Source organism: Alosa alosa, chromosome 9 (assembly GCF_017589495.1).
Source record: "Alosa alosa isolate M-15738 ecotype Scorff River chromosome 9, AALO_Geno_1.1, whole genome shotgun sequence".
NCBI classification, from domain to species: domain Eukaryota; kingdom Metazoa; phylum Chordata; class Actinopteri; order Clupeiformes; family Clupeidae; genus Alosa; species Alosa alosa.
In genome coordinates this window covers 24019580-24046126 of record NC_063197.1, presented here as the reverse complement: position 1 = coordinate 24046126, position 26547 = coordinate 24019580, and the positions used below count along the sequence as shown (strand labels likewise).

The 26547-nt window shown below is 41.1% G+C and overlaps 2 protein-coding genes across 2 annotated transcripts; both read left to right on the top strand.

Annotated features, from left to right (window-relative positions):
* The first annotated feature begins 155 nt into the window (after positions 1–155).
* On the top strand, positions 156–15747 carry zfr2 (zinc finger RNA binding protein 2). Its single transcript, XM_048252811.1, is given in 20 exon segments — positions 156–309; positions 1346–1595; positions 1887–2001; positions 2250–2471; positions 2659–2728; positions 2730–2970; positions 3253–3435; positions 3735–3981; positions 4234–4388; positions 4575–4694; positions 5862–6007; positions 6685–6811; positions 7974–8167; positions 8714–8882; positions 10273–10453; positions 11594–11682; positions 11933–12028; positions 12118–12229; positions 13968–14065; positions 14169–15747. Coding segments are annotated over 20 exon segments (3042 nt in total). The 5' UTR covers positions 156–256; the 3' UTR covers positions 14343–15747.
* A 205-nt stretch (positions 15748–15952) lies between these two features.
* matk (megakaryocyte-associated tyrosine kinase) lies at positions 15953–24900 on the top strand. Its single transcript, XM_048252812.1, has 12 exons — positions 15953–16244; positions 16347–16460; positions 16544–16659; positions 17118–17337; positions 19215–19308; positions 19637–19702; positions 19936–20035; positions 20352–20436; positions 21003–21076; positions 21224–21419; positions 21549–21635; positions 24297–24900. Exons 1-12 carry the CDS (start codon positions 16236–16238, stop codon positions 24486–24488), a joined length of 1353 nt encoding a protein of 450 aa, XP_048108769.1. The 5' UTR covers positions 15953–16235; the 3' UTR covers positions 24489–24900.
* Positions 24901–26547: the final 1647 nt, after the last annotated feature.

Sequence of the window (26547 nt, the reverse complement as noted above, 5' to 3'; positions counted from 1 at the left end):
TTATACAAATTTTCTTTCCCAGTATTCAAGATACAGCAAACCATTCAACTATGCAACCACTGTCACTGTAGGCATAATAGGACGGATGACAATTCCTGGAGAGCTTCTTTCAGTCAGTGGGGTTAAAAAAAGAAAATGAGAAAATAATAGCAGATAGTGTATCGCTGCAGCCCGCATATAGTTAAAACAGTGGTTTGCGAGTGGCTAGGTCTTGTCACATGACCACAGACCGATACAGCGGTTCTGAAATGCCAAGATGGCTGCAAGTAATTATTATGGGTTCACACATGGTGCCGGTCCGCAGTACAGGTAATTGCCGGGTCAGCGCTACATGCGGTAAACATGTAACAGTTTATTGTGTCCTGCAGACATACTGTAAATCTGAAGCTGTTGCGTCGCTTTGGGGTTGCTACAGAGGTATCTGAATGAGGAAATGGCTAATCTAGCTAACAAGGTCTGAACCTTGCTAGTTAAAAATCCTTGCTAACGAAAGAAGTCAGAGAGGTTAGTCACGGTTGGTGCAGAATCTGTGCAAGCAGGTTTGGTTATGCGATGCCGGAATGGCTCAGTGTAATGTCAGTCTGTAGCCTACATGCGTGATTATGTCAGTTGAAGTGGGCTTGACTGCCAGAGTTAAATTTTATAGTTAAAGTTATACGACGAATAGGGCACAACAGAATGGCTAGATTTACGAAAAAACAACATCCCTCATCCGTTCAGATATAAGTTGTGGGTTGACTTTACAACACTAGCTGCTATGCTATTTGCAGGAGCCATGACAGTTCTGCTGTGCCTTATTCGCAGTGTTATTCAGTAGCCTACAGCAGTAGAAGTTCAATGCAGCCTTTAACTTTGGTGTTTCCAGCTATGTTCAAGGAACAAAGCGCATTGTTTCTGTATAACATGGTGTATAGACCAAAAACCTGGAAGAAAGTAGATAGATAGATAGATAGATAGATACTTTATTGATCCTTAAGGGGAAATTCAAGAAATTCAAGTATTATGACATGATGGTATGATAGTTATGATACAGTACTCTGACCTGTCAAAGTTTTTTTTTCCTTAACTGTGGGATTCATTTATCCGCACTATATTGTTAACAAATAATTATTTATCCTGCATAATTGCCATTGTAGGTGTATTGTTATTATGTAGTTTAGTGTTGAGATGTATTTAGTATAGTCAGTGGAGAAATGATGGAAGCCTAGTTGACTTTTTTCTCTCCAAGAGGGGCTTCAAGAATATTGAAGTCCTGTTTGCAGTATCTTTTGCAGTAGTCCTGTTTGCAGTATGCTCCTGAACGCTGTGTGGTCTTTATGTTCGCTGTTATGTTTGTCTCTCGCAGCACGCAGCCTCCCAATGCATATTCACATCCCACCTCAGCCAGTTACAGCGTGCAGCCAGCAACTGGCGTGGCCCACGCTGTAACTGCCTCCTATGCCCCGGCCCCCAGCCCTCAGGCTGCCCGGCCCGTGGCGTCTGCCCCCTATCCTGGGTACCAGGCCCAGCCGGCTCCAGAGTATGTCTACCGCCAGCAGGACCCAACGCCTCAGCCCACTACTGTACCACAGACGTACCAAGTCTTCACTGAGGTGGTCAGTTCCTGCCTACCTGTTAATTTGCACACATTTGCCCCTGTAATCTAGGCTAATTAGAGGGTTGTCAGTGCCAATTTCTACTTTCTTTGTTCTGTTCATTGTATTCTTGGACAAAATACAAATATGTGTAATACTATTAGAATTATGTTGTGTCTTGGTATGTGTATCAAATTCACCAAAAATATTTATTGATTATTTATTACCAGAATATTGTACACTGTTTGATAATGTAATAAATTGTCATTATATAATACTGACCAATTTTGCTTTGCTCTGACAATATTACAGGATAACTACACCTATGGCCGCGCTGCATCTGTTGGCAGTTATGAAAACAAACAGTACTACCAGACCACCATAGCTCCTGCTCAGCGGACCTCAACTGACACTTATTTCCAGCCTGGTGATTATATGTTTCTTATTTACCTCTTAGTGCCACAGATATTAGTACACAGGTATTAGCCATTGACTCTGGAACACATTTGGGTTGTGGGCATATCTGGGCCAATGCATTATGATTATTATTGCTCCTTGATGCACCTACAGTTCTGCTGACATAGAATGGCAGGAAATTAATAATTCACTTTTGCCTGGGCAGACACTAAACTGACCATCTCTCTTTCTCTTGTCACTGCATCTGTTTTCCTGCAGCGCTGAAAAACGTCTACAGTCCAGTCAGCACAGGCTACACCCAGCCGCCACCTCAGAGACAGGTGACCGCCTTAAAACCGCTGACCCCAGCCAACCCCGTGTCCTCCAACTACTGCCTGTACCCTGTGTCTACCAGTGTACAGCAGCCCCCCACCCCCATCTCCACCTACACTCCTAGCTCTTCTTACAGCGTCAATACCACTGCTGCTACGTCTTACTCGGGTAAGAGAGCTAACAGTGCTCAGTGCTAACTGTTCCATCTTAAGATGTCATAGTTTAACCACTCGCAGAGGATACATAGGTTTTAAAAATATGTTGTGCCATCATAGGTTGGTGTACGAAAAAATAAAGAACTGTACACTTCTAGACATAATGAATTTTCTTGTCTTCTGGCGTTTCCTCCTCGTAGGCATAAGCTACTCCAGTTATGAATCGACTGGCTACACCTCCACCCCCTCCTACTACCAGCCTGCCCAGATGCCTCCCCCAGTCCCAGCCGCCCCCCCAGCAGCCACTGCCCCCTCCACAGCAGCCCCCTCCCAAACAGCTGACCAGCTCCTCCTGGAGCAACGCGGGCAGCAACATGGTCACAGCGCCGGCTGTCAACTCCTACAAGAAGCCCGTGTTCCACCAGAGCAAGCTGCAGAAGCCCAAAGGTCCGCCCAAACAGCCCCAGCTGCACTACTGTGATATCTGCAAGATCAGCTGTGCAGGACCACAGGTACTGTAGGCCTCCATTGTTGGGTCTGCCAGATAATGGTGGTTGAGGGATGACAGACTAAATACAATCATTTATGTGTGCAAATCAGTGAAAAGTTGAAATAGCATTCATGGAGTTAGAAGTAATGTTAAGATGGTGTTGCTATTTTATTGTGTTGCTGAATAGAGATAGTTGATGTAAAAAATGATCAAAACTAATTATTGTAGCTAATGTTAGTAAAGTAATCAATCCATCACATATAAGGTCTTTCACTCAGAATCATACTGTCCTTGTCCCTCACAGACGTACCGCGAGCACTTAGAAGGTCAAAAGCACAAGAAGAAGGAGGCGACACTGAAGTCAGGCAGTCAGCCCAGCAACGGGCCCCGCGGTGCCCAGACTCAGCTGCGCTGTGAGCTGTGTGACGTCTCCTGCACCGGAGCAGACGCCTACGCAGCACACATACGGGGGGCCAAGCACCAGAAGGTTAGCATGGCAGCTGTAACCACTACTCATAACGGCATGCAAAATTGATGTTGTCCAGGTGATTAAGACATCACAAATAACAATTGCTCTGTTCCCCATTAGTAGCGGACAAAGGCATGTGTTGAATTTACACATGCTACCATAATGTTTTGCTTTTGTGGTTTTGCCTGTTAGTTGCTCTTGATGAAAATATGCTGAATTGCTTTTTAACTGTTGGTAGAGAGTAAGTGTATGCGGGCTCAAGGTGACTGGCTCAAGTTTATCGTGTTTCCAGTCAGTGAGGTATTTGCTTTCCACAGGTAGTGAAGTTGCACACAAAGCTTGGCAAGCCCATACCCTCTACTGAGCCGGTATTGGTGAACTCTGCACCCGTCACCACTACAGTGACCGCAGGGAAGCCTACAGCTCCCAGCGTCACCTCCTCCTCTGCTGCTGTTGTTACTGCTGCTGCTGCTGCTGCCACACCCCCGAAAGCTACTGTACTGAACACCACCAAAGCCTCAACACCTGCGAAAAAACCTGTCCCACCCAAAGCACCTATTGTTGGTAGGACTCAGCTGTGATAAATCTGAGACCTTTTATGTAGTAATTGCTTTGGTAATATAGATAGATATAATGATAATTCTGTGGGGGATGTTGGGATAGTGGTATTCAATGTACTGCTGGTTGTCATTTTTCTTCATAATTATTATTAACGTGATTAATGGGAAAAAATGAATGTAAGCATATATATGCTCATTGGATTATAGGTGTTTGATGAAAGCCATGTACAATAATTTCACATCTTTGGTGCCCTAGCTCATAAACCCACCCCGCCAGTCCCAGCCAAGCTGGAGGAGGCCAAGCAGACGCCGGTCAAATCAGATGAGCATCTCAACAGTGATGATGATGAAGGGGACAGTGTGGGTGGCCAGGGGGACATCCAGCCTGTCGGCCATGACTACGTGGAAGAGGTAGGTGGACAGATAACCTCCGAACAGTACCCTGTTCACTCTATCCACTCAGTCCATAGCCATATTATAAAGACATGCTTGGTACAGTATGGATTTGGCTTGGTGACATTTATTGTCTTTTTGTCTGGCTGGGATTACATTGATTTTTTTTTTCTGGAATGATCACATGCTGTTTCGATTTTGCAGGTTCACAATGAGGACGGGAAGGTCATCCGTTTCCACTGCAAGCTCTGCGAATGCAGTTTTAATGATCCCAATGCTAAAGAGATGCATCTGAAGGGACGGAGGCACCGTCTGCAATACAAGGTGGGCAAAAAAAAAACCCACGAAAAGGATACTGAGAAGCAGATTACATTAGAGATGATAGTGCAAGCAGAGACTTGGCTTACTTTGAAGGTTATAATTGGAACATGTGGGGAGGTGGTAGCGTAGTGGCTAAGGAGCTGGGCTAGCATGCAGTAGCCTGAAAAGTTGTGGGTTCAATTCTCGGCTTCCACCGTTGTGCCCTTGAGCAAGGCACTTGACCCCGTGTTTCTCTGGGGACAATGTAACAATGAGTAGTAGTGGAAGTGTGCACATCCCCACCGGTGAGGTGCAGGGCAAATGGAACTAGAACTGAAAAGAAATGAAATGGCCACACTATGCTAAAACTCCCATATATTTATTGTGTTGCAACGTTTCGACCCGACCTTTTGCCTGAGGAAGACCCAGCCGGGTCGAAACGTTGCAACACAATAAATATATGGGAGTTTTAGCAGAGTGCTGGCATTTCATTCCTTTTCAAACAATGTAACAATGCCCTTGTAATGTAATTGACATGTAAGTCGCTTTGAAAAATGCATCTGCTAAATGAAAAAAAATGAATAAACTGCCATCTAACATGGAAAGGAATGAAACAGGTTCCTTTCTGCTTAGTGAAAGAAATATTAATAGGACAGGAATAGTCCTTGTTAAACAGCTAGAATGTGTGGATGCTTTCTAAAATAAAGTATGCTTAGCATTAAAATCACATCAGTGTTCGGTGCGAACTGTCTTCATTCTGTCTTCAAAACAGCATCAGTTTGCCTATCGGTGCAATTTTACATTTTTTTTTGAGGTACTTGGCAAGTAGTTCTTTTCAAGCATTCAAAAAAATTGCCACAATTCTTTGGTGGATTTAGACGGCTTGATTCTTCCTCTGTGTTTATTATGTAATTCCAAGTTACATTGGTTTCTGCCAGTGTACATCTGGTCCAGATTGTATTCAGTGGAGCCTACAAAAATTCAATGTCTTGAATTTCCCCTGGGGATCAATAAAGTATCTATCTATCTATCTAAATGTTAGTCCACTGGTCTTACTGTGTCTTCACCACAAGATGGCAGCCCTGACAAGCAAACTGTGCCTACATTTCCCCTCCACTCCAGGATCATTTCAGATTTAGCTGTATGGTGCTTAAAGGGGTGTCTGATGTGCAGTGACATTTTTTCTGGCAGAAAAAGGTGAACCCGGAGCTGCCGGTGGAGATCAAGCCGAGTAACCGGGCACGGAAGCTGCAGGAGGGCAAGCTAAGGAAACAGAAACAGAAGGCTGTGCTGAAGAGACAGCAGGAAGATGAGCAGCGCTGGCACATGGAGATGAGGTCCGACATGGGGTGGTATGGAATCTCTCTCTCACTCTCTCATTTTGTGTGTGTGTGTGTGTGTGTGTGTGTGTGTGTGTGTGTGTGTGTGTGTGTGTGTGTGTGTGTGTGTGTGTGTCATATCATGTCAGGTCACATTTATTTGTACAACACATGTAGAAATAACAGGAGTTGTAGCAAAGTGCTTTCCAGTCAAGGTCAGTCATTTTAATGTTACAATAAAAATCTAAATGAATAAAATAATAGAATAAGAGATTGAAAAAGACTAAAGCTATTTTAAAACGTATGAAATAAATAAAACATGAAAAAATAAAAAGAAATAGAAGGGAAAGACTAAATTCATGAGAAAAACCCTAACACTGATATAATAAGGCCATGTGTGTTTGTGCATGAGTGAATCAACACCATGTGTCACTGAACCAGACCCACAGGTTTGATTTCATCTGAAAAAAATGGAAAAGCCTTTGTGTGATAAAAAGGCATGTGACAGCAGCTTCACATGCTCTCCTTCTCGCAGATGATCAATCATACATATACACAGGCCCACAACAGTGGGAGAAAAGGTCCTCCGAACATCAGTTCCTCTTCTCCTTTTTCTGGACTTCTCCCCTGTGTGGAGTCATTCCTCGGAGTCCGACTGATCATGATTAGTTGTGCTTCCCCTTCTGCCCTGGCAGGCGCTATGAAGAGGAGCTGTACTGGAGGAGGCTGGAGGAGGAGCAGATGTACTGGGGGGAGCAGCGGCGTAGAATGGCACCTCCCCCGCTCATGAGTCGGCCCGGCATGCCTGTTCCTCCTCTTCTGGTTAGTGTCCAAAGTCATGTATCGTAATGCACATGTGGGTGTGGTGGAGCACAGTCTCTGCCTGACAATCGCTCGACCCAGGTTCAGTTTCCTAACCTGCCATTGCGAGTCTGTATCACTTAGGATAAAAGCGTTTGCTAAATAGATAGATAGATAGATAGATACTTTATTGATCCCCAAGGAAAAATTAAAGAAATACCAGTCAACTTTAACTTTAACATACATGGGGGTAATGAGCTGAAGGCAGTTTGTTTCGATGAGCTCTAAAGTGAAGGTGAAAGTGGTTTGAAGGTGGTTTGTTTCCATGAGCTCTTTAAAACGCCTTCGTCAAGCACCTTTATAGCACCTGTCGTCAAATACACTCATACATTTATTTAGACTTCATGACTAAGGCTGTTTTTACTCTTCAAGTTTTCAAGTTTTGACAAATTTGAAACTGAGGAGATGTTCTGTTGATTTATTTTTGGCACTCTAAAACCACAGGAATATATTGAGAAAATTGTACTCAGCCTAGAAGAGTATACATAAGAACAGAAACTGGTTTTAAAGTGATGGTAGTTGTGGGTGGTCTAAGTCAGTGTATCATTCTTTTGTTTTTAAAAGTGAAAGATGAGAAAATTGACACAGTGCCTGTAGCTACAGTAGTCAATGCTGTCAGAAATCATAAAACTGTGTTGCTGTGTTCTAAGATAAAATGCTGAGTGATCTGGATGTGATCATAAATTACACAATACATCATTTTCTCTGTGCTGCACAGTGCTGATAGCAGCTTAGAAGCAATTACATGAAGTTCTGCTGTGAGTCCTCTGTTCTGAAACACTTCCATAGTGGTTCAGTCGCTTGTGCTGCAACCCGTGCTGCGGGTATTTCCACAACAATGTTCCAATGTTCCAAGACGCCGTTCCTTAGCCTCACAAGGAAGCTACACCCGGCGCGTAACTGAAGCGTTCCGTTTCGCGGCCTGTAAAATCGATTTTAGATGAATGGTCTATCTTTTTTCGAATGTACGCCCCACTCTCACGTCTGGTGTAGCTTCTTCCATTGATTATAGTGGAAGCTAATTGTTGCAGCAGACGCAACGCGAACGGAACATTTCAGTTACGTGCCTGGTGTAGCTCAGACCTCACTCCAAAGCTCTTTGTTGATTTCTCCCATCCTGCAGCCTGTCCGCCGGCCTGTATCCCCGGACGACCGCCACATCATGGCCAAACACTCCACTATCTACCCAGTGGAAGAGGAGCTCCAGGCCGTGCAGAGGATCGTCTCGCACTCTGAGAGAGCCCTCAAGCTGGTCTCGGACTCCCTGCTGGAGAAAGAGGCCTGTGGGGACACACAAGATGCAGAGCATGAGAAAACGTACGGTTTATTACACACCCTGTCTCAAAGCAGTCTGGCATCCTCTGTGGCAATATTTGCATAAAGATGAAGCCACACAATTACAACAGACAGAAAGCAAGGGAAATGAAAAGTGGAAAAAACAAGCAACTTCTGGTGGCAGTTGTTGTAGTGGTACAAGTATTAAGAAGGAATTACTAATGAGTATTTCTTCCCTTGCGATCCACTTCTTGTATACATAGTCAGTTGTTTTAATCCATCGCATAGAAAGCCCTATTACAACAATTGTGGAGGGATCTAAGATCTAATTTATATCTTATTGGTTTTCTCATTGTTAGGTGAAGAAGCAAAGTGGGATGAATATGAGTGTGGGAATATATAAGCAATGGCCCATATGTTCCACGCAAACCTGATTTTGAATGTAAACATGGAATTATTTTGCACTTAACTGTTGTCAGAATGTGCGTGGAACTGGGGCTCTGTGACACTTCCTGTGTCTGTGTGTCTGTTGTCTGGCTGGTTTCTTATCAGTTTCCCTCCTCTGTGACCCCCTCTTCCTGAACTCAGAGTGGACCCTCAGGCCCGGATGCTAAAGGGGGTGATGCGTGTGGGTATCCTAGCCAAGGGCCTGCTGCTGCACGGTGACAGGAATGTCCAGCTCATTCTCCTGGCCGCCAAGAAACCCACTTGCTCTCTCCTGAAGACGGTCGCTGAGCAGTTACCAAGTCAGTTAGCGGTAAGAGCGTCTCACAAGAGTGATGTCACCATATGGGACAAACAAGCATACATTTGAGGAATATATTGTATCAGGAATCAGAATATAAAAAAAAACATGTCAAAACTGTTGAAACTAAAACATGGAATTTCATTTTAAAAGGGTGCTATCAGCTAAAGTGGGCCATTTTATTCCACAGCCTAATTACAGGGTTGCATATGGGTTTGTAAAATAGCATCTTAGCATGTTTTGTCAGACCAAAGTTGCATACCTCATATGGTAACATCAGAGAATGAGGTAAAATACTCTGTTCATCCACTCATCTTTATCTAAACTAGAGTTCCAGTGTAATCTTAAGAAAGGTACAGATTCTTTATCTAATAGAATGTGATCAAAAAGGCTGAATTTTTGTGTTAAAGGAAATTTTAGAAGCACCACCTAAAGAAGTGTTTATAGCTAGGAGCCAACTCTGATCTGAAAGTTGGTATGGAATAGGTCTACAACAAAAGCCTGTTTTAGACTGTTACAGATAAACCGCATGCAAAATATATAGTGGATGGGACTAATGGGTACAAGTTTGGGATATCTAATATTATTCACCATGTGATGTTTTGTTTGAACTAATGGTTCAAACTTCCTGTGGTAATGTTGTGAAAAGAAGGTATGTGGGTCATTTGGTTGAGTAATTTTTAGTAATATGGGGAAGTTGTGGAACAAACCCATTTCTAGATTTTACTGGGGACAAATAATGGTAAATGAGAGAATATAAGGCTCTTAACAAAAGCAACAGGATTCCAAGGGATTCTGGGTTTGGACCTTTCAATAATTATTAGAGGGATTTAACATCTTAAAACTTCTGTTCAGTTCATCTGTATAAGTGCTTGTAATTCCATCCATTTACACACACATTAGTAGAGCTCTATTACTCCCAACAAATTTGTCAAGAGAAGTACCATACAAATGCTCAGGGATACTGTAGGCTGAGGAGGATTTTCACGATTTGTTTGAGTGAATGTGTCAATGAAAATGTTTTAACTGATCTTTAGTGCAACTGCCTGGTTATGACACCCAAACCCTACAGAGTGACATTGGGGCAATAATTTGTCCTAACTTTGTGAATTACAAAGTGAAAAGTATAAAGCCATACAACCCCCCCACCACACACACACACACACACACACACACACACACACACACACACACACAATTGATTTGAATACAAGGACAGATTTCCTGGTCCCCTATTTTGTTTTATATTGACTGGATATTGTTCAAATATTTTGTCACTGACAGAAGGTCACCCTGGTTGCATTGTGCACTCCAGATGTTAGAGACCGCTGAAACTGTCCTCTAAACCTGCAGCAGCCCCTCCTCTGTAGTGAGTAATCTGCAGTGTCCTTTTAACCGGCAGACATTTTCTGAAGATCAGTATGAGGTGCAGGCTCACCCAGACGAAGCCAACATCGTGATTTTTGCGAGCAAGGAACCAAAAATGCAGGTCACCATCTCTCTTACGTCGCCAGTGATGAGAGAAGAACCTGCCCCTGCCCCCGACAAGGAGGAAGAGGCAGGAGCCAAGGCGGCCGAGAAAGGTTAGAGAAGCCATGCTTTCAGTCCAAGTGCACTGTGTGTCTCTCCTGATAAAAACAAGTCTGCCGCTGGAGCATGTTAGAGTGACTTTAGACCGGACTTTAAGAATGTCCAACTGGTCTCCCCCACCCCATGACATTGAAAATAAGGAAACAAACCATTGGCCAGCCTTTTTATTTTGTCTGTGTCATTTGGTTCAGGTAATTAATAGTCCAGACCCTCCCTTACATGGTTTGTTTATTTATTTATTTGTTTGTTTTCTTGGAACCTCAATTTACATTGGAAGCAGGATCTCTCACCTTTCTATGCCACAGTGGCATGCCTTTGCTGCCAACATAGACTCTCTTCACAGTGTCGTAATGTGGTAATGAGAAAAAGTTATACCCAGGGACGAGAGTCTGTTTATTCTTTTCATCTTAAAAACCCAAAGCTGGGTTTGGCTTATAGATTATATGCTTATAGTGTATAGCTTTATATGCATATAGCATACATTGCCTTGATTTAGGGTTAGAAACTTTTTCCATCACATTCCTGTGACCTTTCAAACATTTAATATTTACATGCCACATTAAGTGCCTATGGTCTAGTCATTGAGGAGTATTGCACCACTTCTCTCTCATCCCTGGAAGGTAGAAGAGAATTATAAGGGAGTTTAAGTTTTTATATAAGGTTACATAAGGGCATGTTATGTGATCTCTTATTTCCTTGTGTACCTTGTTACTCCAAAAAAAGTCTATTGTTGTAGGAAATATTGCTTATATAAAAGCACTGGTTTGCTTTGTATCAGCAGACCCTACTGTACATAAGTCGCTTTGCTTTGTGTGAAAATATATTTCTTAAAATAACTTTCATTATGCAACTTGTGCCATTGGTTACCACCATATTCACATATTCACCATATTCACACTTCTATACATACTGTAGATTTCCAGTGCTAATTTGGTGTACTGGGTACATTTATCAGGCGTATACTTCTGACGTCTGACTAGAGAATTATGTCTTGATTCTTTTAGTGTTCACTGTGTTAGCTAGTATTGCTTTAAGGTAAGTCCAGTTTGTTTTCTAATGTAAAATGGCAGTTGTGAAAACTCTATATCTCTAAATCACAGCATGGACTAATAAACAAAGTTCCTTCTTTACAGTAGTGACAGAAAAAGACCCGCCAGACGTTCTCAGCAAGAAAAGGTGTTTAGAGTACCTAGCTGCTTTGCGCCATGCCAAATGGTTTCAGGTAATTATTATTATATAATTATAATATTATAATTAATTATTTTAATTCATATTTTTAATTAATGATTTATTATTAATGAATTGTTATTATTATTAATTATTTTGTACACAAAGTTGCACATTGTTTTAATTGCATGAGCATGTCACTAACCACCACGAAAGTGTAGCACCCACCTGGGTGTGGTGCATGTTGCACAGGAAGTAGCCTACACTAGATCAACAATTTCTTTCCTGTGGTTTTGACACCTCAGGCTCGAGCCAATGGCCTGCAATCCTGTGTGATCATCATCAGGGTGTTGCGAGACCTCTGTCAGCGAGTACCAACCTGGGCAAAGATGCCAAGCTGGGTGAGTTGCCATCAAATCTTGTGGTTGTGATGTAATGTAATTTTATTTCAGGGCTGTGCAAACCAACCATGTCTCCTCTAAACTTGTAGGCAATGGAGCTGCTGGTGGAGAAGGCCATCAGTAGTGCCTCAAGTCCTTTGAGTCCCGGAGAGGCCATGCGCAGGGTTCTAGAATGCATCGCCACTGGAATCCTTATGCCAGGTTAGTGCTCTTTAGCTTGATGTTCGCAAACGTTCACGAATATTTGCAAAGACTTTTTTGTTTGCTGTGAACATTTGCGAACACTCGCAAACAGTTTCAGAAGGTAGTTCTCGCAAACATGCTGGGAGTTGGACAGAGGGTTACCGTTGAGATGGAATGTTTATACAAAATTGTTCTAATTATCTCATTGCAAAAAGTGATATCTTACTAAGTGTTATAATCTTGTTAGTATTGTTTTTAGTATGAAGATACTTACTTTGAGCTTTCTTGTAAGATTATTTGACTTAAAATAAGTCAAAATCTTCTTAAATTAAGACATAAAAAACAAGTACATTTATCTGCCAATTGATTGAGAAAATTAACCTTAATTTAGATTTCAGATTTAAGACAAATTGTTCATCTTAAAATACATTTTTCTGGTTTTCTTAATCCATTGGCAGATAAATGTACTTGTTTATATATAGTAATTTAAGAAGATTTTGACTTATTTTAAGTCAAGTAATCTTACAGGAAAGCTCAAAGTAAGTGTCCTTATACTAAAAACAATACTAACTAGATTTTTTAGCTTAATATAAGATTATAACATTTAGTAAGATATCACTTTTTGCAGTGCTGTTTAGAGAAAACATGTTCGTAGTAAATGTTTGCTTCTGTTCAAGGCATTGAAACATATCTCTGAACACACCTGTAATTGGAACCGTGAAGGTGGAAACTTTGAAATTGCATTACGAAATACATTATGAAATGGTAGTTCTGCATGTTTGTTTTGTCTACGTTTAAGTGATATTCAGGGTTCCCATGGGTCACGGAATTTCTGGAATATCATGGAATTTTGATGGTCTATTCCAGACATGGAAAGTCAGGGAATTTTATCATATCTGGGGCAAAGTCATGGAATATCAGGGAATTTTGTTGTAGCAGTTTAGAATATAGTTGCCAAAACACATTAATACAAATGTATTAATGTATTTTCTTATTTCATCACACGTCAAAACACACACACACACACACACACACACACACACATATCTGACTTTCTCCAACTTTTGCACATCTCCATAGAACTTTTTATTTATTATTTTTGATTTCTCCTCCCCCCCCCCAACACACACACACAAAACACACACACTTACATCATCCCTGTCATCACCTCACATACATACAGCACACTGCTTGCTACAGTAAGCCTCCTCTACATACTTGCTGCACACTGCCCTCCCTACATACACAGCACATTGTCTTCAGGATCTTCTCCAACACACATCCTCTACATACTTACAGCACACTGCCCCCACCTACCCACACACACACTACACACACACACACACACGGTCACTGCTCCACTCCCCTCCCGCCCACACACACATCTTCACCATCTCCCCTCTCCCCTACCTACACAGCACATTATTTCATCAGGAAGCTTCTCCAACACACATATTGCACACTGCCCTCCCCCCACATACACAGCACACTATCCCATCTCCCCTGTCATCCCCCCAACACACACACCAAGACCCCTGGCAGTTGGGTTAGCCCCTTGAGCCGTGGATCTGCCCAAGGTTTCTTCCTTGGTAAGGGAGTTTTTCCTTGCCCCTGTTGCTCTTGGGTGCTCCTTGTTGGTGCCCCCCCCATCCTCCCCCACCTTTCTTATGCAGCCCTTGCCACTTAATCTACTAAACCCCTCTTCTTCTGCACTATTGTTATTGTGTACATATCCCTTTCTGCATGTTTCACTCAGATGGGCCTGGTCTGCTGGACCCTTGTGAAAAAGATCAGACTGATGCTCTGGATGGTATGAGTAAGCAAGCCAGAGAGGACATAACCGCTAGCGCACAGGTAATCACGCTATACTGTGAAGGCCGGTGCTGAACCTCGTTATGTATGTGTATATTTATCAAGGTCTTTATCCAATTACTATCTGCACCTCTTCTTTCTTTAGCATGCCTTGCGACTACTCGCATTCCGCCAGATTCACAAAGTCCTTGGCATGGATTCCCTGCCGGCATCGAAGACCGGTGCCCGGAACCGCAAAAGGCGACGGGATGGCAGCGAAGTTGGGGAGGGAGAAGGGGAAGGCAAAAAAGACAAAAAGGAAGACTTAGAAGATGCTTGAAAATCTATACGAGGCTAAGTGCAATTCACTGACTGTCATCAGCATGGTTTATGCTTTCTTTTCCATATATTCTACACAGACACCTTAAATGACTAGAGTGATGACTGGCCCGCAATTAGGGCTGAGGAGGCAGGAGAAACCATTGCTGTTTCTCCTACTTAAGGTACTGTATGATTGGCTTTGGTTACACTCAAATCTGATTTACTGTCACTTAAATGAGAAGGATATCATAGCATCATTCCGTGTCCAGGACCGGTGACAGTTTAGCTGCTGAAGATCTCAATGAGTAATCTGAATTGACTACTTTTATTATTCTTATATTACTGACTGTACATTTAGATTTAGCCATTTTCAAACATCTTGTCCTGTATAAGCATTATGCCCACCAAAACAGGCCAGTTCAAGGCTTTTTAACCTACTAAAACTACACTCATTCAAAGGTCTTGAGAAGAGATGGGTTTGCAAGGAACTTAAACATGTTAAGTGGAAAGCCAGATGACAATAAATAAAAAAGACAAGACAAATTTCAGATAAATTAATAAACATTAATATGTGATAGAACTTGTAGCCTAAGTATGCCTAAGTGGTATTCCAAAAGGAAAATATAAACTGTATAAAACTATCAAAAGCACCTTTCCACATAGTGGAAAGATGTTCTTTATGTGTGATTGTTTGTAAAACAGACACATGAATAGTAAGGTTATACCTTGTGAAAAAAGAATGTACACCAAAAAAACTCAATACATTTTTAAGCAAAATCATAGGATTAATAGTGCTGAAGCAATTACGATTGTCTCAGTATTGGGACTTGAGTATATTTAGATTTGTTAAGTTGCACAATTGAGAACCAAGCATGCTGCAAATAAGGCACTTTCAGAGGGACACTTGTGACTTGAGGTAAGGAGTGTATGCTGTCAGGTTTGCTGGTTAAAGCCTGCTATTTTATTGTGGGCTTTATAAAAGAGAATGGCATGCATGAACAAGACGGAGAGTAGGAGTTTTCTTCCTGTTGCCTGATGTATGAAGGGTGTGTGTGGTCTGTGTGAGTTTTCATACTTTTTTTTAGTGTGAAGACTCTGGAAAGTGAATATTTTAGTAAATAAACTTGACATGTACCATGCAATATGGGTGTCTCCAGTCCCTAAAATGGTGTGATGACAAACATTAACAATTTCCTCTATGGAACAGTGCACTTACGCATTTTATTGTCTGTGTGAGGTGTGTGTTTTCACTGTAATATTCTTAATTTACTTTGTCTGTCTTATTAAATTGTATTATTTTAACCCATTTTATTTCCCTTTTTTAGTACTGGTATACTGTGTTACAATCATCTGTTTTACAGATATTGTTTAAAAGACTGTGTGAACGTATGTAATTTCAAAGTCTTTGTAGTGTTGCCTAACCATTACAATATTAAAAAGATGTACGAAACTTTAAAGCTCCTACGTTTTTTTCTTTGCAATTTAGTAGCCCAGTTGATACAGTAGTGACCACATAACCGAAAAAAACACCCAACTTTTAAGATTTCCTCAGAATTAGTCAGCTCGACAACAAATAAATTGTGACAGGCTACATGCGACTTTCCAAATATTTTACATCATATTGAAGGGTGTTTTTGAGCGTGTGACTAATAGCCTACGTGACTATCTGGCGGAAGTTGGTTTTAAATGTGTGTGGGTGACAACTGTTGGATGTCCAAGAGAGTGAATCGCAATTTAGTCAAAAGTAAATGTCCTTTTCAATAGCCTAACAGCCTATTGAACAGCCTAACTGAAATTTGTCAATATAATAGGTTACGCCTTACCTGTCATGGAGGAACGAGTGCGATATTGACGACTTGGTCAAAGAGAAAATAGGCTACTCCAATGTAAATGTAAACAGCTACTCTTGAATATGGCAGTGGTGAGTATGGCTACTATGCTTGATGTCCGGCTGTTGACCTTGTAGGCTACGAACCTTTAGCCCAGTGAAAATAACATAATTTGTGCTTCTTTTTTTCTAAAGAATGTTCTGGTGGCAGGTGGGCAGTGTGTCGCCAAATGTAATCACTTAAAGCTTAAACCTGGTGAAATTGCTTATCATAAAGGAGATATCCTTACTATTGTGGAGACAACGCAGGTAAAGTCAACTTTGATGTGCAGGCTAATACATATCATTAAACTGACAGAACAAATCAATGATAGGCTACTGTGTTTTTTCAGGACAGGGGTATATATAAAGCCTATAACAACAAAACGGGAGATAAAGGGCTGGTTTCTTGTGGTAATATGAGGGAGAGAGAGGCTATCCGCATAGACTCCTGCCTCAGCCTAATGCCGTAAGTCTCCACATTATATTGTTTAGGCTATTATGTCTTTCTTGCTGAGATAAGAAGTGCAGTAGGCTGTGCGACATACAGATGGCAAAAGATCATCAACTTTTCTTACACTTTGAGGGGTAAGACTATCCATTATTGGAATGCAGGGTTTGTCCTTTGCAAACATCTAACATGCAAACTGAGTTTTTACTTTCTGCCTATGAAGGAAGTTTTGGTTGGTTTGGTCAGATTGGTTCCCTGCAGTTCTAATACAACGGCATGTACTAAGAGACTAGAGAAATGAAAGTAATGAAGTAAAGAAAAAATACTGACCAAATGATATAGCCACAACTATTCAGTTCAGTGTTTTTGCACAGATATGCACAGCTGAAGTTCACCAATACTGTCAAATTGTCTTCAGATTACAAGCTAGTTTTGGCTCCACTAAAACATCTCTTCTGTTCATTCCAATGGGTTAGTTGGTTTCATGGGAAGATTTCAGGGCCCCAGGCTGTGAAGAAGTTGAAACCTAGGGAGGATGGTCTGTTTCTGGTGCGCGAGTCCATCCGCCACCCGGGTGATTATGTCCTGTGCGTCAGCTTTGCTGGGGAGGTCATTCACTACCGAGTCATCTACCAGGACAACAAACTGACCATTGACAAATCACAGTTCTTCCATAACCTTATTGATATGATTGAGGTGGGTGCTCCATACACCTGTACAGATTCATGGTTTCTGAATTTAAGATGTGCATTCTTTGGAAATTGTTATCCATAGCATCCTTATGTATATGTAAACAATAGAATTTTTTTTATTTGAGTTCTTCAACCTCTTTGAAACAGCCACTTCTTGGGATACTGACAAGGACTTGCAAGGCATTCACGTTCAGTATGTTTATGTCTCATTTAACTGATATTAGACATAAATATGGTGAAATGACAATGCTGTGATCTTCCTATTTTATTCAACCATATGCAGAATATTGCATTATCGGCTACTTTAGGTAGGCTACCTTGACCTAGAGATGTATAGATGAATAAAATCAAATGAAAGCCTTGGTTCCAACCCAGTCATCATCCCCTTTTGAAAATAATAGACTTAGTCATGCAGATAAACTGTATGGGGAAGAACAGTGAGATAGTGTTTTGAATGAGTAGGACGCTACTGCGGATCAGCTTCCCTGCCCTATCTGTCCTTCTCAGGAATGTGGAGTCTGACTTACTTCCTCTATAGTAGCCTTTTTTAGTATAGTCCCCTGGCTGAAGTTTCTGTTGGTGTAGTCAGTGACAGTGCCACTACAAACTCCAAAAGACTCTCAGTACATCAAGCATTACCGTAGACCTTTATCTGGACCCATCTCCCCCACATCTCGGTCACCATCTCTTTAACTCAGTCATGTTAAGGATACACATCAAGATCAAAGACTACCAAGAATCACTACCATTTTGTAATTTCCAGTGCACAAAAACCATTACAAAGAATCACTACCATTTTGTAATTTCCAGTGCACAAAAACCATTAAAAACCATTACCATGGTTTTTCAGTTTGATGTTTTTTGGGGTAATCATGAATATAGTTTGTCCATGTTTTTTTGTTTTCATGGGACAGTGGCGGTGGTTCTAAACATAACGGAGGAAGGAAGGTGCGCTTGATTGGTGTTGGTGACAAATACATTTATTTACATTTATATTCATTAATTTAGTAGACACTATTATCCAAAGTGTTATATATTTGAATTACATTACAAAGTCCATTGTCCCTGGAGCAATTTGGGGTCAAGTGCCTTGCTCAAATGCACAATGGTGAAAGCCAAGAATTGAACCCACAACCTTTCTGGCTACTGCATGCTAGCCTAGCTCCTTAGGTCAGACCACCCCTGAGAATGTCAGAACAGCTTTTATAGCATAACATAGCAAGTTAAAATGCTACATAGTACATACTGCTGCTTTAAATGTGTCTGGGTAGGTAGCCTACTCTATTGTTCACATATGCCACCAACACCATCACAACCTCAAACAATTGTCACCAACACCAATCAAGCGCACCTTTCTTCCTCCGTTATTTTTAGAACCACCAGCCGCCATGGTTAGCCGCATTGTGTATAAGCCACAGGACAGTGTTTTATGCAAGTTAAAAGAATCAAAACCATATTAATACCATATTAACTGCCCCCCGTGTATTAACCTCATAGTTGAAGAAATTTTGCAAAATCAATGTATAAGCCGCGGCTAATAGTTGGGAAATTACAGAAATCCTGATAAATCTGGACAAACAAAAACACTATATATTAAGGTTGTATATTAGGTTTCAAAATAATGAAAAAATGGTATGCACGACTCTCAAATGCAGGTCCACGGACTGTGCTAAAGCCATTGATAATGGCCCTTTCATATCGGTCTATGGCCCTCTCAACACGTAGATAACTCTAAATCTAGCACTATTTCTTCAAGAGTGTAGAAATGAATTCAGACATGAGGTCTGTATTATTTCTTTGTATTGATTTTAGACATTGTTACAGTTGCATCTGACAAGAATGTTATTTCAGCATCTGTTTCCACTTACTTTGATTTTAAAGTTTTATTCTAAAAATACGGGAGCCATTGCTACCATTCTGCACAGAGCCAAAGAGAAAGAGGGAATCAGATCAGCTGAGTTAGAGCTATCTAAAAGTAAGTGTTCATAATATATACAGATAATTTTGGCTTCTCTTGTTCTTTATATATAAAGTAAATACTACTGTAAAGCTTTATTTTATTTTAGCCCTCTGACATTTGTCTTTACCTTCCAAATTCTCTTTACCTTCCAAAGAAGAAACTTTCCCTATGTGGAATTACACATGGTGTCCATGTGAAGCCCTCAAGGGTTGTAGATATCATGTATTTCAATGGATAGGTAATTGAAACAGACGAAACTGATGGACTTTTAGATAAAAGTCAGTGTGATCATTCATTGAGATTAATTAATTTGTCTTTTGTCTGTTGCTCCTTTTGGTCTTAGCGGGATGGCTCCTCGATATGGACAAGCTCATCCTAGGAGCAAGCATTGGAGAGGGAGAGTTTGGGGGTGAGTCTTTTCACCTTTAAAAATAAGACATAATTTTAAGATGTGATATTGCAGTTTTCAAATATCAGACGATTAATTTGAAGTGAAATGCCATAAATGGCATGTCAGATGTCAGATAATATCTGTTTGGTGTGGATCAGATGCTACACACTTCTTATTAATGATTCTTGTCAATGTAAACCAGTTTTTTACATCAGGCTCCAACTTACAGTGAGTCCTTCTTTTGTCCACAGAAGTGTATAAAGGGGAGTACATGGGCCAGCAGGTGGCAGTGAAGAACATCAAATGTGATGTTACAGCTCAATCTTTTTTGTCAGAAACAGCAGTTATGACGTGAGTTTTACTCAAGAAAGTGCATGATGACATTTTCTTCTATATTCTATTCTATTCTATACACCTTAAATTAGAACCATTTTCACACACATTTGTCTTAGATCACAGTTGGTTATTCAGTATGGGTGGTTTGCTATATATATTTTGAGGTTAGTGTTATGGTAGTATAGTCTGGGAAATTTCTTAAATCTGCACAATAAACATCTGTTTGTTTACAGAGTACACAGAGGTAAAGTAATTGCAAAAATGATTAAGAGCTCATTCTATTTAGTGGAACATTTTTAAACTCCCTTAATTGCTGTTTTATCACCCATAGGAAACTCCAGCACAAGAATTTGGTGAGGTTGTTGGGTGTGATTTTACAAAATGGACTCTACATAGTCACAGAATTGATGGACAAGGTAGGTGTATATCCAACTAACTTTGTTGGTGTATTGTGCTTATGAACATTAGATTATGTTCTACTAGACTAGACTTGTACTACTTATTAACATTAGATTATGTTCTACTAGACTTCACTAAGTGTGAAAACATATGAGCAAAAGTTAATCATTAATAATAATAATGCATAAAGGCCTTAAGGGTTCTTGCAAAGTCCTTTTAGGCAAGTCCCTCCACTCGGCGGCCATATTGCAACGCTTTTTGGGCACTTATCGGGCATCTATTTCGGCAGAAATGTGCATGCGCAAGGCTTCACGACACCAACCTAGCTCCAGCGGCGAGATCACAACACATGATTAGCACGATGTCTTCACAACACACCACATTATTGGGTCAATGTATTCACAACACACCACATGATTGGCTCAATGTATTCACATATTGACGTTTTGCCACGGAAGCTGTGAGATATATGTAGACAACTGCCATTTTGGCATTACAAACTAACCCCATGCATTTCTATGGAGGATTTTTTGAGTGCTGTGTCTCCTCATTAAAAAGTCTCTGGTTATTGTCTGTGTTTTAGGGCAATCTTGTGAATTATCTACGCACAAGAGGGCGCTCTCAGATCAGCTCAGGCCAGCTGATGCGTATTGCACTGTAAGGCTTTGTCTTTTTCTCCCTCCTGTGTTACTCTGATCTTCACTGCCATATGTAATGATTGAATGAAACATTTCATTGAGAGCCAGAGTAGACAGTTTGACACTGTTTGTGAGACTAGTGTGCTATTGAATTTGTTGTTATCAGTGACGTATGTGAAGGAATGGAGTACCTCGAGTCCAAAAAGTTGGTTCACAGGGACCTGGCAGCCCGTAACATCCTGGTGTCCAAGGACACGGTGGCCAAAGTCAGTGATTTTGGGCTCACCAAAGGGGACTCAAAGGGCTCCGAGCAGGTGAAGTTACCTGTCAAATGGACGGCACCAGAGGCTTTGAAGAAAGAGGTGGGGTTGGTGTCCTCCACACTTATTTTTTTGAGGCGTTCACTTTGTACTGTGCTTATAGAAATGCCAACAGCAATATTTCATATTCAGTACTGAACAACCACTGTGCTTGTTGACTGTTTGTTCCAGAAATTTTCCACTCGGTCAGATGTTTGGAGCTATGGGATCTTACTGTGGGAAACATTTTCCTACGGCCGTCAGCCTTACCCAAAGATGGTGAGTTAAGGCCAGCCCTCTACACCTCAGGATAGTCTGTGGTCAGTCAGGACTTGGGAAGGGGTTAGAAACATTCAGCTGCATGCAGAATGTAGTTAAAGCAAATGAATGGACAAGACTTCAGTAGTTCTTCTCAGAAGGGCCCACTTGGCTACATGATCAGCTCAGAGACACTGTTGGAGATCATGGAGATCAACATTGTTGGAGATCAACATTCTTGGTGGATCAGCTTTGATGGACTATTGGGGGAAAAGAACCAAGCAAAACTCAAAATTTGATAGGAGTCAAAATTGAGATTTACTTATTTATGGTTATGATTATGGTTATGGTTTTTTGTCCAAAGCAACATACAAATACAAAACAATATAATACTTTTAAACAGGGAACAAATTTAAACAGGGAACAAATTAAGATGTTGGTCAGACTATAATAAGGAGAATAGCAATAATAAACAACCATGTCAATTCAATCAATAGCCTAATGAAATAAACAATGAAAAAAAGGAAAAATAGCAATACTAAACAATAATGTACATTCAATCAATAATATAATAACAATAGCATGGTAATACTGTATTATGGAGAATATCAATAATAAACAACAATGTCAAATTAATCAACAGCCTAATGAAAATTAAACAATACTATACAAACCATAACACATAAAAAGTGCTTAATGAACTGTGCATGTTGAACAGATATTTCTTTAGACCCCTTTTAAAAGACCCAAAATTATCACAGGAACGGAGAGCACTGGGCAACTCATTCCACCAACATGGAACCACTGAGGAAAAAAGTCTTGAATTTGATCTAGTGTTTATGACTGGTCGACACAACAGGCGTTTTTCAGAAGACCGCAGTGGGCGGTTGGGGAGGTACGTCTTGATCATTGAATTAAAATAACAAGGACAATATTTACTGTACAGTTTTGTAAAAAAATCTTAAAGACAGTAAGAAACGGAACTAATAATGTAGTACAGGCAAACTATAGTTTTGGGAGTCATTTTCATCATGTTAAAGATGTCTAGACAAATGCTGGTTGAATCTCAGTCATCATAGCTTGCATGTGGGAGTCTGATGATGGTCACCTGCTTCCATTGCATGAGCCCATCTTCTCCTTTGCCCGCATTTCCATCAGTTACTCACCACACAGGTATGTGACACAGAGAAATCAAAGCGGTTTCACTAAGCAGGTAATAAAGGCAGGGATAAACCCGGATTAATGCTTGTGGGGCTTGTTTCTACGGCAACAGCTCCTCATGGCAGCAAGCCAGTAGAGGAAATGCTGGGGGGAGAGTGGGGTGGGGTGGTGTGAGGTAGGTTGGGGTGATGGGGCAGCATGGGCCAGGGATTATCTTACTTACAGATCCCTGTGTTACACATGGTCCTAAAGGCTCATCGAACAAACCTTCTGGCCCACGCACCCATACTACCAGCTACTTTTTTCAGTTTGTCATTCGTGACAAAGGGTCACTAGACAGGTCAGGTCAGCGAGTGTCCTTAATGCGCCCAGGTCAGGGGATGAACAACCTGTTTCTAAGTGCATAAGCATTGTCAGTTTTTAAAGTGATTAAACCTTTCGGTTTCTTTTATTAGTGTATGACTGAATATGAATATTTCTTGAATTTCCCCTTGGGGATCAATAAAGTATCTATCTATCTATCTATCTATCTATCTATCTATCTATCTATCTATCTATCTATCTAATATCCTTGGGTTCCTGTGCTCCTGTGCTTAGTTTATAGTGCTACGTGGTGAACCGTGACGGTGGTAAGTTCCTAGAGAGCTCTAATGAGAATCATAATTCTGTTGCACACCTCCATTACTCCTGTGTCTGGTCTCATTGACATTGACATGGACTCAGACAGGAACAAGCCAATCTGCACTGTAACTGCGTCAGCTCATCCGCCACTATCACTTCCATTGCGCACTTCCGGTGGTGTGACATGAAGAGATCTTAGGGTGGATAAGGTTTGAGGTTCCGTAACAGTGGAGACTTAAAATGTCATTTTACAGTGAATGTTCTTTTCAGTGCCATCGAGGGGAAGGTGTGCTGTGCAAAATGAGAAAGAGTGGGGGAGAGTTCGAGCTAATGAAATTGTCAGAGGTGCAGGTTCAAATGCATTAATCAAAGTCTGTTAACGGGGCATGCTCAACTCAGAGCCAGTAATGAGTCTTATTACAACCTCATCAGGATTTAACTCATTAACTATTTGTCAGTGGTACACAATCCAGCCTTATTTTTAGTCACTGAAACTAAGCCTTATTTCTGTAGTCACTGGACTGACCCACTCTCCTCAGATGACCTTAAGTCTCCATGGGTTGCCAGCCAACAGTCCACTGTACTTTGCAGTCGAAACCATCTCTTGGGCTAGTTTCATAATATGCTATAAAGTCTATTTGTGGTGCTTAGACTGACAACAGGTCTTTCTGTGAGTCAGAATCAATTTAAATGTCATACCACCAAATGCACAGACATATACTTGCACAAAATGATCTAACCTGATGTATCTAAGGGGAAGTGAAGAACCTTTGTGCAGGACCCAACCATGCAAACAATTTCCATATTGAGTTTATTATTGAGGAGAGAAAATATACCATGATACAATTTGTTTTCATAAGAAAGAAAGAAAGTGTCCCTCCTCTATGTTTGCTGTTGCAGTCCCTGAAAGAGGTGCGTGAGCGGGTGGAGCAGGGCTACCGGATGGAGGCCCCTGAGGACTGCCCCCCTGCCCTGTACCAGCTCATGAGGGGCTGCTGGCAGGACGAGCCGGGGAAGAGGCCCTCGTTCCACAAACTCCGAGACAAGCTGCAGAAGGAGATGGACCAGCTGGACCCTCCATCAGAGTCATAGACATGGTGTCAGGTGTGACATGTGCTGTACTACTACTACTGGATGCCGTAATATATACTAATATATTTCTTAATACTTTCTTGACCTTTATATTTTCTTTAACCTTTGTACTGAATCTTTATGCTGTATACCGAATTGATTGTTGCTGTGCTTTTCTGTTTATCATTGTGTAAATATAATTGTGTAAAATTCTGCTTATATTTGTAAAGAGGATATGTTCAAAAACATGTAACAAAGATATTACATAAAATGTGTAAAGATGTTGTAGATGGTCTGCAGCATTTTTGTAGCATTATCTGGGTGATGCAGAGATGAACACAACAGACATGAACTTTCCACTGATGTCTAGTGCAGGTATCGCACCAACCCACTGTAATTCACTTCTCTGGCTGTCATTCTCCTAGCAGAGCGAAATCTGGAAGGGGGTGGGGGTGCTTTATCCGGGATTAAAACTCAGATCACCAGTATCTGCTTGTGTTGTAGTGTAATTGTCCAGCAATATGCCCAGCGCCTCAGGGCTTAATATGCGAAATCTTGAATGTTATTGCTGATATAAGTAAGGAATTACAAAGCGCACAGCAGCCTGCCTGCATGGAGAGGCTTTCTGGAGTTACAGGGGATTGGGGAGAGATATCCTCTTTTCTTCCCAGTTCATCCGGGCTAAGATCTCAGGACAACAGTTCCTCTGACTCATCACAGTTTTGTAAGAGCTCTTGGGACAGAGGGACATTTGCCGATATTTTGATAGTCATGCACCCCTCCTCACACTTTGCATGGAGCATTGAAACGTTGCATAATGAAAGCTACTCTCGCCGTCGTCCTATAGAACTGATGACATTTAAAAAAGATTTAGGCAGGGAGAGTCGTCACTCCCCCTCCCCTTTTGTTTTGTTTCGTTGTCACGTTACATCCAAAATTAAATATGTCATTAGATGTAATGCTTTGTAAGCCTGGTATTTGTCTTTTACCCACGGGATATACCACAGATTGAGTCTTTATCCTCTTTCTTTTCATTACCATAGGGCCTGGGCTGGATTTGCTTTGTGTTGCTAAAGCTGCTAAAAGGATGAGATCTAATATAGAAGTCAGGAAAATCAAGTGGAAAATTTCAAACATATTAGAGGATTTAAAAGTGCATTCGTCGACTTCAGAGGGAGATATTGCTTCAGGATAAATACATTTTCTGATTGTTCAGGAATCAGCTAACATGTATGTTTTATGCCAGAGACATTTCTGTGACATGTAGGCTTGGACACAAGTTGGAATTTCCTTGAAATTCTCTGGTTTCTCCAATTTCACTTTCAGCATTCTCCTAGTTAGGAAATGCTTTGTAAAATTTATTTGGAGATCAAATTAAAATCAACAGAATTGCATTCATCTCCTAAAATTAACACACCTATTTGATCAGAGATAAAAGTTAAAATTTAACTACAGTAGTAGTAGAGCTAAAGTTAACATACTCTGACTATTGTATACAGAAGCTCTTGGCCCTGAGCCTTTTATGGTCTCAGAGCCCCAGCACCTGACCGACACAGTAAAGGTGAGCTCCTGAGAGTTGCAGTCCTCAGCTGAACCCTGTGCTCCTAAACACCGTGCCAGGTTCTTGAACCTAGGAACACACTGCTGTCAGAGAAAGCTCCTGTGGGTGCCAAGGATCCCCTTGGATTGAATTCCAGAGTCTGGCAACAGACTGCTCCCTCTTTTCCAGGAGTCACTTTATGGAAGTTGTAGGCCAGGGGGGAGGTTAAATCTCAAAGTGGATGCATAGCTAGCGTCTAGCAGTGGTCTTCACATGTCTGACACCCTTTGGGATTCCAGTGTTCTCTCCATCAAGGGCCTAGCCATATTCCTACTTCAATATTCCTATGGAATGCTTTGTGGAATTGTGGTAACTTAAAGACATGAGCCTTTGTATGAGGTGTCAGCCAAAGTGTATGTTTCTTATCTGAATTGCCTGTAGCGAGTGCCCAATGGCGTGTAGGATCAAGCCCTCTTTTACGTTTCCACGTATCATTGATTAAAGTGGATTTAACTGGTAAAGTCAATCAGGGATTACATC